Genomic DNA, 13,016 nt, shown 5'->3' with positions numbered 1-13,016 from the left:
GTTATCTGGCAAAAATCACAGTGATCTGTTGTCAGTCCTTTTTTAAAAAATGTTGTAGTGAGAGATAATTTCTGTGACATACAATTTCCTCTTTTTAAGTATATGAGTCACAGGTGTTTAATAGACTCAGTGTTGTCCAGATGTTACCACAATTAATTTTAGAACATTTTTATCATCCCTAAAGAAACTTATTCCTGTTAGCATTTATACTCCATTACCCTTCAACCCCATCCCACCCTTCCAACTAAGAAATCACCATTCTATTTTCTATCTCTATGAATTTACCTCTTCTGGACATTTCATATGAATGGAATCTTATAATATGTAGTATTTTGTGTCTTTCTTCCTGAATTTTGCTTAATTTTTCAATGTAGTATGTATCATACTTCATTCCTTTTTACAGCTAAATAATATTTCATTGAATGTTTATACCACAATTTGTTTATTCATTCATTAGTTGATGGACATTTGGGTTATTTCTATGGCAATTATTAATAATGCCACAAAGAACACTGTGTACAAGTTTTTACATGTACACATATACTTGTTTTCTTGGATATATACCTGGGGATGAAATTGCTGGGTCATATGGTAACTCAGTGTTTGAACTTTTTGAGGAAATGCCAGCATGTTTTGTGTTTTTTTTTAGCATGGCTGCACTAAGGAGTACATTCCCACCAAGCAGTGTGTGAGAATTCCAGTTTCTCTAGGTCTTCATGAACATTTATCATCTGGACTTTTAAAAATTATAGTCATTATAATGAGTGGGTGTGATGTATCATTGTAGTTTTGTTATTATTATTTCTTTTTTTTTTATATCACTTAAAATCTTGAAACAGTTTTAGATTTTCAGAAAAATTGTGAAGAAAGTATAGGTAACTTCCATATACCCTGCACCTGCCAATTTACTTTATTCACATTTAACATTAGCATGGTTCCATTTATTATAATTAGTGAACCAATATTAATACATTAACTGGAGGCCATATTCTTTCATATTTCCTTAGTTTTTATCTAAGGAAATGGTATTTCCTGCTCCAGAATGTCATGCAAGGTACGTTGTATTTAATAGGCATGTCTCCTTAGGCAACTGTGACAGTTTCTTAGACTTTCCTTATTTTTTATGGCCTTGACAATTTTGAGGAGTACTGATTAAATATTTTGTAGAATGTTTCCCAATTGGTATTTTTCTATTGCCTTTCTGATTATTAGACTTGGGTAATGAGTAGAGGGGAAGAAGACCACAAAGGTAAAGTACAGTTGACCCTTGAACAATATGACTTAACTGCATGAGGTCAGTAATAGTGGGTATGTTTTCTTCAATAAATTTATAGTTGGCTCTCTGTATCCCTGGGTTTTGCGTCCACAGATTGAAGCAACCACAGCTCAAAAGCAGTATTTTTGGGAATTTGCAGATTTGGAGAGCCAACTGTATTGCATTCATTGTTTTCATTGTTTTCCACATTTTATATAAGGCTCTTGAGCATCCGCAGATTTGAGTTATCTGTAGGGGCTGAGGAGGGTGTCCTGGAATCAGTCCTCTGTGAACACTGACGGACACATAGTTTAAGTTTTAGGGGTGTCAAAAGTTATCTGTGGATTTTGACTGTATGGGGAATTGGCACTTCTAGCCCACGTTGTTCAAGGGTCAGCCGTACATTTTCATATCATATCAAGGGTACATACTATCAACATGATTTATCACTGTTGGTGCTAACATTTTTTACCTGGTTGAGATCTAAGTTATTCTTTTCCTCCCTTTCCATCTGTATTCTTTGGAAGGAAGAAAGTCAGAGGTGGCAGATTTATAAGAGGTGTGGTGGATTTTATCTTGTAGAGACAAGGACATCTGCATAAATTATTTCAAATTCTTCTCCGCAGGTGATTGACGTATTTCCCCATATTCGTTGATTGATTAAATCATTTTGTTAATCATTTTTAATGATCTGAAAGCTAGTAACTTGATTAGGATCTCCACTTTTGTCAAAAGCAAAGAATTGAAAGCTTTCTGGCTTGTACCAGGATTTCTTACCCAGTTCTTACCAAGTTATTTATTTCCCACTTTCTGGGATATGTATACCAAAGGCTCTGTTTGTTCAAGACATATCAAATAAATTATTGATTATGCTCATTACTCATATATTTAGGTACCTTGTTCAATTCAGTATACTTAGGAAGTGTTAAGTAAATAGATGTACAGGGTGGGCCAAAAGTAGGTTTACAATTGTGAGTACATGAAAGACTGTTTATTTTTCCATTATTTATTATTGTATTATTTCCTATACAAATGGCTGTAAACCACCTTTCGCACATCCCTGTATTTTAATCTGAGACTTTTCATTCCTACCACGTGTCCTCAGGGATATGTCAGTCAACAGCAGTTTCAGGACTGCACAGCAGGAACTGTTATATTAGTTGGCTGCTTTACCAGCATAAAGAAAAACTTTGTAGTGTGTGACCCATTAAGCTACCACATTTTCACAGTTGTAACAGACTTCTTTGCCACAATGTCCTCTTTAAATTCTTCTCCCATCTTGAAAACATGTAAAGAGGACTGAGTTTTAAATGGGTCATCTTCTGGTGTTACTAGTCCACCTTTTGAAATAGTGTAAGTGAGAGATTAAAAGAACTTAGGTCAACTAGAAGGGTCAGGCACTGGGCTTCATGTCTCCATACATCATTTTCCATCAAATTATGCTAAGCATGTAAAACCTAGGAATCTCAATCAATGACCATCTTTCTCTCTCTGCATCTCCATCTGTGTATGTTAATGTGTATATTTTTAACAATCAAGTAAATTTAGGTTTTTAAGAGTGAACCCTTTCTATTTCAGATGCTCCTTGGAGAAGGTATATGTATACAGTGGAGGAAAAATGCCCATCCTTAATTCTGCAGAATTCTAAACTTTTCCTTCTTAGTTTCCAGGCAGACCCATAAGCCTGGAACATCTTATTTTGTTGCGTGTGCTAGGGCCAGTTTTTTGCCGTCCCCACCAGAGTTGTACTTGTGGTGAAGTAGTAGGTACCAGAAAGGGCAGACCCATCTCATTGACCACTGTCTGTATGTGAAAAAGGGCAAATATAGTATTACCCATTTTGTCAGATGTCTAATTCTGATTTCCTGTCTCTTTGAAATGCTTAAGTTTTGTTTCTAAACATGTCTTAGCTTTGAAGAACTTTACAACTTGCTAGTTTGCTATTTGCATGTGTTTGTGTGTGAGTAGTTGACCTTCATTTTCTTTGGCAGTTTTTATTATTTACAAATTAATATTTTATTCAAAAGAAGATAGCCATTATTATCTCAAAGATACTGAAGCAGGCAAAAGGATCTGAAACAGGAACCTGAAGACTATGCAGAGTGCTTTTGTCTATCCTTTTGTCTTTACTTCCATTCTTCTCTTAGTATTTTTCTACTTTTTAAAAACTTCTACCATAGTCTCTCGCCATGGCTTAAAGCAGAGGTGGAGGGGGCACATTTATTTCTAGGCATGTCTCTGACTCTGTGAATGATGGTGGTACTTACAGGGATTGTGCAGGAAGGTGAAAATACTTAACAACTCTGATTTTTATCCCAAATTCTTAGTGGTTAGGTCTGTAACACGTTAAACACTTACACCACTATATTTTAGTAACTAGACTTGTTCTTCCGCACCCACATTTAGAGCATGGCAGTGGTCCTTTTCATTATGGGAACTGAGATACAGGGATGAGCCCTCAGATTCTATTTTGCTGATCCAAGAAGTAGATATCCAGGTGCCAGAAGGTTGTCTAAATGGACAAATGCAACTCTGTTACTAAAAACCAGAGCTTCATGTGGAACTGTGAATTTATATGGACAGAATGAGACTAAGAAAGAGTGTGTGTTATTTTCTTGATCCCTTCCCCTTTGTTCATAATCTGCAGGAAACCAATCCCTTTAATGGGCTTGAGTAACCTCTTCATTGATAGTTTCATTATTTGGTCAGTCTTTCCCTTTTCACCTGTTGTTAACCCTCTCTGCCCTCTGCTTCTTTTTCTTCTAGGGGGAAAAGAATTAATAAAGATGTTAAAACACATAGTGAAAGTAACAAAAGATGACAACGAAATAAGAGCATATTTTGTACATTTTACCAGTACTTTCTTAGTAGTTTAGTCTTCCATTCTGTAAAAAACAGGATTAATAATACTACCTTGCAGAGTTTACCATGCTACAGGTGTAATGCCTATGTTAAATTATTTTGGTACAAGCGATAGACATTTTAAACCATGTATGTACAGCATTTTCTCCGAACCTTTTCCAGTCATGATATTTAAAAAAATACTGTATATCACAGTGTAGTAAACTGAAGATGCTTTTTTGGCCAGAAGTAGTTGTTTCAGGGACTCAAGTTGTCTCACGTCCAGCCCATCTAACTGATGAGGGAATCAATATAGGTATCATTAATCTGCAACCCATCCACAACATACTGGTTGGGAAATTTTGAATGGGATATTGCTTTTGAATTACATTAGTGTGGTTGCCTCTCACATGTCCCCTACTGGGGACCTGGCTTGCAACCCAGGCATGTGCCCTGATTGGGAATTGAACCAGCAACCCTTTGCTTCACAGGCCAGCGCTCAATCCACTGAGCCACACCAGCCAGGGCTGCTTTTGAATTACATTAGTAATCTTTGAGGAAAAAAATCCCTCAAATCTGCTTTGCTCTATTTTGGCCTTGTTATTAGGCAGGCTTTCACCACTTGGTGACAAAGATGGCCACCTGCTCTATGCTTTCCATATTCCAACAAGAATAAAATTTCTTTCTGCTATTAAGTTAGAAAAATGGTGGTTCCCAGCAGGGTCCTCATTGCCCCAGCTTGGGTCACATGCATATCCCTAAACCAGTCATCATGACAAGATGGATGGAATCCTTTGGCCAGCACTTGCTGGTATGTCTGTCGTTGTGGGTTTGAGTAGGTTGTTTGTATGAAGGTGTGGCATTATGGTAGGGGGAAGATTTACCCTGCCTGAACCAATGGAATGTAATCTCTGTACAAAAAAAGAAAGGATTCTACTTGCTTTCCAGATGTATGGAAGAAGTGAAAATGTGCTGAGTTAACTAGTATCGCAGTCCCCTGTAGTACCTGATATTTCTGAAAGCATCACGGATTTCAGTTTAGGAATACATGGTGGTAGAAGTGAGCTCTTGTTTTGGTAGAAATGAATGGTATGCCATTTTTTAAAAATTATGTTTTCCAATATACTACTTTAATATACACAAGCTATAAGAAGAATCAACTCGGTGAACTTGTGGGGAAAATTCCCTAAATTAATGTGATTCATCTAGACATGTGGCTACTTAAACATTTAATATTAAAAATTCAGTTCCTTTGGTGCACATGCCACACATAGCTAGTGGTTACCATAGTAGATTATACATTTCCACCATCATAGAAAGTTGTAAGTGTATACAGAGCTGATCTAGACCATGAAAGCTATTTTTTTGTTTATATCATACTTCTTATCCCGCTTCTAACAGGTTTTATGTTTTTTTCTGAAGCAGACTTTATGGAATTTTCTACCTATGTTTTTCACTTTTTTCTTAGGCTGTTATGTCAATCCATTTCCCATTGTTAACTGTGATGAGTTTCTTTGAATCTTTTAAATGTAATTATTAGAGAAATCCAGAAGAATCTTGGCAGGAGGGGCAAGGAGTTATTTCTAACCTAATAGAGAGAGAGAGAGAGAGAGAGAGAGAGAAATGGATTTTTAACTACATGGGAATTTTTTTTAAAGTGCCTGTGTCACAATTTTGTATACTCATATAACATAAACTCTTTACTCTTTTTAGGAAAAGGTTTCATGAAATCAAACATCAGTTGCTTGGTTTCCTCCCTTTATTTTTTGCTATTTTGCAACAATACAATCTATAAACTCTCACCAATGAGAAAAGGTAGAAAAATCTATTTTTTCCTACCATTTTTCTCCTTACATACATGCACATAGCTTTTAGGGGGAAAAAAGCCTGGGAATAATTTGGAGCATGTTGTGCTCATTTTAGATAACTGAAACTTTATTACCCGTTTTTATCTGTGGATGAAAATTACCTGTTTGTATCTCCCACAAGATATATAAGCCCTGGGAGTTCAGGGATGACATCTGTCATTCACTATTTTACATCCAACATCTCACTTGGTACCTCTGACACCTAGGAAGTGCTCAGTAAAAAACAATTTATTTTTTAAATTAAAAAAAAAAAAGTTTATTGATTTGAGTGAGAGAGCAAAACACCCATGTGAGAGAGAAACATTGATAGGTTGCCTCCCATATATGCCCCAACCGGGGATGGAATCTGTAACTAGGTATGTGCCCTGACTGGTAATCAAACTCCCAGCCTTTGGTGTACAGGTCAGTGCTCCAGCCAACAGGGCCACACTGGCCAGGGCAGTGCTTAGTAAAAATTTTTTAATAAAGATTTCTGTTATTAGGAGACTAGTTACCCCCCTCCCCCGCCATTCTCTTTACCTCTGTCTTCCCTTAAAAATATGGAAAATAAAAAACAAATGTTTGTAATACTGTTTTTTAGATTTTTTAAGCATCCATAATCAGAATTGGATGTATTATTTTTACCCTTTCCCATGAAAAGATTCCCTTGAAGCTATAAATATTTTGTTTTTTCTCATTGCACTTGTAATTTTTAAGCTGTTACTTGAAAATCTTTCAGATCTCTACTTTTTGCAGATTGGAACATTGTAGCCAGTTGAGACAGTGCCTTCTACAGTTCTATGCCCAGCAGCATGATTTCAGGCTAGACTCATATATCCTCTGCTTTTTGTCTCCTGGTTAGCCTACCCTGCTGAGTACTGAAAACAAAATTGTATTATTCTCTATTTCCATTTCCCTAAGGTCTCAAATATTGTAGTCTTAAATTTAAAAGAATATTTTGAATCCTGTAAATATGACTATTTGTAGTTGACCCTTTTTTCCTGTTTCTAGGACTATACTGTTAAGTGTAATCTCATTGCTTAATGAGCCCAACACCTTCTCCCCAGCCAATGTGGATGCTTCAGTTATGTTCAGGAAATGGAGGGACAGTAAAGGAAAAGACAAAGAATATGCTGAAATCATTAGGTAAGATGCTTATCTTTGGTTTGATTGATAAGTTCAAGTTTTTATACTTAGAATCAAATATCCTAGAATCAGGGGTTTAAATTGAACTTCATTGTCTACTCCATTTTTCTCAATTAGATTTATTGTTTGGGAAGAGATTTGTGCCTGAGCCTAATGAATGTGGCTTTTGAGAAAACACATACTATAAGATAATGGTGCAACAGATCTGATTTCTTGGGAACCAAAACTTGTAGGTTCTGAGCCAGTCGAGTTTGCCAATTCTCCCTCGTAATCATTTTAGGGATGATTATGTTTTTCTGGACTTCCAGCATGTCCATTAAGTATAGTGAGCACCCAAGGTATTCCAGACATTCCAGGTACTTTCGTTTTCAAAATTTTTGTTAATGAAGCCCTATTGTTTATTGGCCTTTTTGACCATTAGTAGCACCTCTTGGTGACAAAGATGGGTATTGTCATTATCAGCAGCAACATTACCCTAGAATAGGAATCTGGAGACTTGGAATCTACTCCCATCTCTGCCATCCCTCATGTGACCTTTCATCAGTTAACTCTTTGGGTCTTTAGTTTCTGTGTAAAAGGAAATAAAAGAAGAAGGTATTAGACTTTTGATGCTTTCCTGAGTAGGACATAAAGTTTTCATAACAGTACCCAAGAATTGGTGTGCTTCAGTTGCAATAAATTCCCTGAATACAATGCATTTTTATATACTTAAAGTGGAGTTCCAAGGACAGTTCCAGCACGTTATGTGCATAGTTCAGTAAGCGCTAGAATTTATACAATAGGGTCCCTCTTTATGAATTTAGTCAGCATGATGCAAATGAGGAAGATAAAACAAACGAAACTAAATAGTGGTAAGTAGGATGATGTGAAGGAGTGATGAGATGGCTCCTTTAAATTGGGTTGTCAGAACAGGCCTCCTCTAAGGTGATACTTAAGTTCAGATCTGAGTGACAAGAATGGCAAACAAAAACATGCAATGAAATGCTTGTAATCTGGTAGCTGAATAATTACGGAATTAGCAGTTCCGTTTCCTGCCCACTGGAAAAACATTTAGAACCTCTCCATCCCTAATCCTTAGTGATTTAATGATATTACAAGGATAGAATCTAGATACCTGTGTTTTGTTATCAGCCACTAAGGTGACTGGTATACACCAAAGATTGAAGATAATTAGTATAAATAGTAAGGATCTGTAGAGGGGCAGGAGTGGATTGAGAAATTCAAGATGAGAATGCTTCATAAAACAGGGCTGGAGCCTGACCTTCATGGGAAAGTATGATTCGGTAACTGAGTAATGCTTAAATTATTCCTGAGGTACTTGTATATCCTTTGTATTTCTTAATTTAAGGTTTTTAAATTTCATTTAATTCACTCATCATTATGCACCACTCTTGGGTCATGTACTCTGCTAAGTCATTAAGCTGTACAGCTCTTCTGGGGACCTCACACTTAGGAAACAGGTGGCCATATGAGCACATCTACACAAGCTTGAACAAGATAGAGTGGAAATAAATATATAATGCAGTGGGGTTCCTAGGAGAGGTAATGCCTCATAAATGAGAATTTTTACAGTAAAAGGGGGACAGAAAAAGTCTCTTTAGGGAGATAGAACCATGTTTGCTAAACACAGGTGTATAACAGCATGGCACATCAATTCTGATTTGGGAAGTAATGGGAAATTGAGAGGCCTCAGTCAGGTCTTTAAAAAATTGAAGTGAAATGACTAGGAGGAAAAAAAATCTGAGATCCATTGCTTTTCAAAAGGTCATTATTAAGTGTCTTTCAGAATGGCACCTGAGAGGCTGCCACATGCTTTCAGGCAGGCACTAAAAGTTTAGAAACCTGAGCCATAAGGAATCTTGATTATTTAGAAATGCTAATTTTAAATCCATCTTCAAGACAGAGACTTACATAATAAACTATCCTCTTCCCTTCAGGAAACAGGTTTCAGCCACTAAAGCTGAAGCAGAAAAGGATGGAGTGAAAGTCCCCACAACCTTGGCGGAATACTGCATCAAAACTAAAGTGCCTTCCAATGACAACAGCTCAGATTTGCTTTATGACTTGTATGACGACGACATTGATGATGAAGATGAGGAGGAAGAAGATGCCGACTGTTACGACGATGATGATTCTGGGAATGAGGAGTCGTGACGTGCTTCTTCGAGAAGCCCCTGTACTGCCCTGCCGTCTCAGGCCAAAGGGAGGGGAGCAAGTGGGGACCAAGCAGTGGCCCCTCAGCAAAAACCTATCACAGGGGGTGGGGAAAACAAACACGGCTCCTGCTGACTCCCCTTATGGATCTCAGTTTGCTCCTTTTTATGGACCTCTTAATGGAGAGAAGGTAATCCTCCACAGAATGTCTGAATTCTTTCATTGTTTAACCTTCCATCACTGTATTGATTTTTTTTTTCCTTTAAACCCAAACCCCTGCCTCACTTCGTCTCCACAAAGTGTTCACAGCAAAACACGTTTGGTCTGTTTTTAGATTCTTAAAGAATTAAATAGTCTTTCATCAAGACGTTTATGTGATTAAAGCTGGGAACCCATTGGGAGTTCACAAGTGCTGCATATGCTGGGTAGCAAAAGAAAATGGAAAAAAAAAAAAAAACCCCGCGTAAAAATCCCACAAAACAAACTTTAGGAAAAAATTGCCAAGGTTTAGCTGCTCCATTTACATTAGTGTGTGTGCATTTGTTCAGCCCCATGGTGGTGAATTTTATTTCTCTTTCTAAAGTCTGGGGTACAGTGGGCATCAGGGACTCTGTGCTAAGACTGATGAAATGTGTTCCTAAGGGCACAGAGCCCCTTCAGCTTCCAGGAAATCATCCTAACACAGAGGCCTCCGCTATTCTGAGGAAAGAAATCAGATTTTGGTTTTTGAAATCGATTGGGATCTAAAGCTTGAAATAAATATTGATACTTTACATAGAACTGAGCACTTGATTGCTATTTATTTTAAGGGCAGAGTTCTTCCCCCACCCCTAAGGAGTGGGGCAAGAGTGGGGATTAGTGTGTGTGAACTCTTAGTGATGGCAACAAAGAGTTAAAAATCACTATGCCAATTTTGGTTGATGCTGCTGGGGGAAAAAAGTAAAAACTACTGGTGACCACTGTTGGGAGAGAAAACATGTTTTATATATTTAACAAGGCCTTTCCCTCAAAAAAATACACTCTCACCATGAGGACTTTTTTTTTTAAGTAGCCAGTTTTAATTACTCAGTATTAATGCTAGGTGCATGTATTAAGATTTTGGTTTTCATTGAGCTAGTGTAACTGTGGATATATGTGAGACATGCGTGACCGGTTACCTTTCCTCATTGGATGTGACCTGGACTTTGCTCTCCTTTCAATGTACTCTGGCTGTGGAGTGCAAGCAGAAGTTGTGCATGGAGCTTGCCCTGGGCTTCCTTTGACTCTCCTGGGAGGGCCAAGGGAGTTGGCTGCAGGCAGTGTCTGGATGATGCTAGAGCTTCCTGCCATGCAATTGCTGCAGCTTTGATTTTTCCCGGTGTGAATCATGTGTTTTTCAATCAATTCTGAGATCCATCAGCCTTCACCAACCAGGGACTTCAGAACTGGGCGGTGAGTTTTGTTTCTTATGGGAGTTGGCCAGTTCATACAAGAGCAGTTTTCTTTCAGTGGGAAAAATCGTTAAAATGTAAAATTACAGGTTTTGGAAGGAAAGTACAGCAAAGACTGAGTATAATCCTACTGCAGATCCCTGTGCACTAGTGTCAGCTCCTTTTCTTCAGATCTTTAGCTCAGAAAGAACAAAAGGGTTGATGAAGGACAGGGTAGGATGGATCCTAGGACAGAGTAGGTGATGCTTACTTCCTTAGCTCCTCCTTCCTTTCTGATCTCAGGGTTTTCATTCGCTCTTCAAACTCTCCAAATGTTTGCTGACTAATTCCCAGCAACTCTCTCTGGCCTCTGAAGTTTGGTCTAGTACTAAGTGAGAACATTTAACGTGCTAAGGTTTCAAATGGGACAGTATTGAGTCTGATCCCAGATTCTGTCCAGTCCCCGTGGGGCCAGGGCTACTTGCACCCCTGAATTTAGTGACTCCAGTCAGATTCAGAAAACAATTCTTTGTGACAAAACAGACTGCAAACTCTCATAAGAAGGATAGTGGGACTTCCCGCACTCCTTAAGTAATGCTTCCAAATAACCAGCAAACCTTCTGGAGCCCCAAGTCTCATAATGCTGATTACCCCCTACCAGCCACCCCCAAATACGCGCGCGTGCACGTGCGCACACATGTACACACACACGTTTACAGCTGGTAGCTTGGTCTTAATTCTCTCAGAGCCCTATAATTAAGCTCTTCCCTTACTGCTAAAGCATTTCTTTCCCAGGGCAGGCCAGGCACCTTGGCATTTGTGGGAGGTGCTATACTACTCAGCCCTGTCCCATTAGGCCCTGTTGGCCTGTTGCACGTTGACTCAGGGAGCCAGAGAGCCAGTGGAGGTTGTACCTCTCAGCCCCTTGGGATGTTACTATTTAGGGCTGGGTTTGCCTCTGATTAGGAGTACAATCAGAAAAGACTGGGGTATGTTGATTTGCTAGCAGGTAGACACACTTTCTGACAGCTCACACTGATTTGTAAAACCCAGATGCTGGTTCCAGAGCTCTGTCTTGAGCATACATCCTGTGGCAAAAGAAAACTTGAGCTTGTAAATTTCTCTTTTAGGAGTGGAGATCTCAGGCTAGAACTTTGTGCTGATTTGGTATAATAAGCTCAAAAGTCCTGCATTTTTAGATTCCTTTTGATTCTAGTGGAGGCCTCTCTGGGTGCTCTTCAGGTCTGTGTTTTTTTGAGGCTGGGTGGAGAAAATATATCATGATTCCGTTGTTGCTTCTCAAAGTCTTCCCCTTTCTATTTCACATCATTCCGGAGTTCTTTTCTATTAGCCAGACGGGTTTTTTTTGGTTTTGTTTTTTTGGGGTAGCATATTCTTTCCTCTTCCCTGGTAATTATTTGCTTCTTTATTGCTATTTCCTTATTTTTGGGGACACTTATAGTAAGACATTGAAGGGGAAAATGTGTAGATCTCTACTGAAAATTAACTCTCCACCCCTCCCATCCTGATTTTTTAAAAAAAAGGTTTACATTTACAAAAAGATTCAGATGCAATTTTCAACTATTCTAAAACCAGCAGGTCACACCTGACTTTAATAGTTTTCTTAGCTGAAATTATAGGTGTTTTTCTTCAGTTTAACTTATGAGAAAAGATTATCTGATGCATTTTGTGTTGAACTTCCCCTTTAGTGGTTTATTTTGTCTTTTTTCTGCCCATCTGTCTACTAATAAAATGTGAAATAAAATATACCTGTATTGCTACTTCCCCATGGGATGACCCTTTTTTTTTCTTTTGGTAAAACTAAAAGGTGGTCTCAGTATCTCTCTGCTGTTCCCTTGCAGATTATACCCAGGACTCAGGTTATAAACAACTAAAACCAACTCTGGCTGACCTGCCTTTTATGACATTCGGTTCAGCTCACCTTGCAGAATATTCCCAATCCTTATCTAGCTCTAAGGAAGGTTATTAAAGACACAGCCATTTGTTAACCTTACTTCTGAAATAGGGCACAATCTGCCAGCACAAGTAGGCCAGTGGAAGGGATGGAGGGGTGCTCCACTGCCCTCCTTAGAAGGGCATTTGTTTTCATTGTCACATCTCAACTTCCTGCTGCTATAGGCAAGGACCAAGCAGATCACAGTTTTAATAAAGGTTTCCATTTAGTTTCAGTTGTGGACGTGCACATGCACGCGTGCCTGTGTTTTAAAGCCAGGATCCCAAGCTGTGAATTAACAGCAGAACGTGTCCAATCTATGAAATGATCATTGATTTTAAAGGCGAATGTAGAAAAGGTGAAGAGTGGCCCTGGGCTGGGTTTTGGCATATTGACTTGACCAATGCTTG

General features: G+C 38.4%; 1 protein-coding gene across 1 annotated transcript in view; it reads left to right on the top strand.

The window, feature by feature from the left end:
• Nucleotides 1–12,453, top strand: part of UBE2R2 (ubiquitin conjugating enzyme E2 R2) — an 86,413-nt gene extending 73,960 nt beyond the window's left edge. Inside the window, exons 4-5 of the mRNA XM_054582914.1 lie at nucleotides 6,955–7,089; nucleotides 9,027–12,453. Of these exons, the coding sequence (XP_054438889.1) occupies nucleotides 6,955–7,089; nucleotides 9,027–9,243 (352 nt within the window). The 3' untranslated portion in view covers nucleotides 9,244–12,453. The remainder of the gene's footprint in view (nucleotides 1–6,954; nucleotides 7,090–9,026) is intronic.
• The last annotated feature ends 563 nt before the right edge of the window (nucleotides 12,454–13,016 follow it).

Source organism: Pteronotus mesoamericanus, unplaced genomic scaffold, assembly GCF_021234165.1.
Source record: "Pteronotus mesoamericanus isolate MK-2021 breed Mesoamerican mustached bat unplaced genomic scaffold, CSHL_Meso_final contig_73, whole genome shotgun sequence".
NCBI lineage: Eukaryota > Metazoa > Chordata > Mammalia > Chiroptera > Mormoopidae > Pteronotus > Pteronotus mesoamericanus.
The sequence above is the reverse complement of the archived record's forward strand: the minus strand, read 5'-3'. Positions and strand labels throughout refer to the sequence as shown.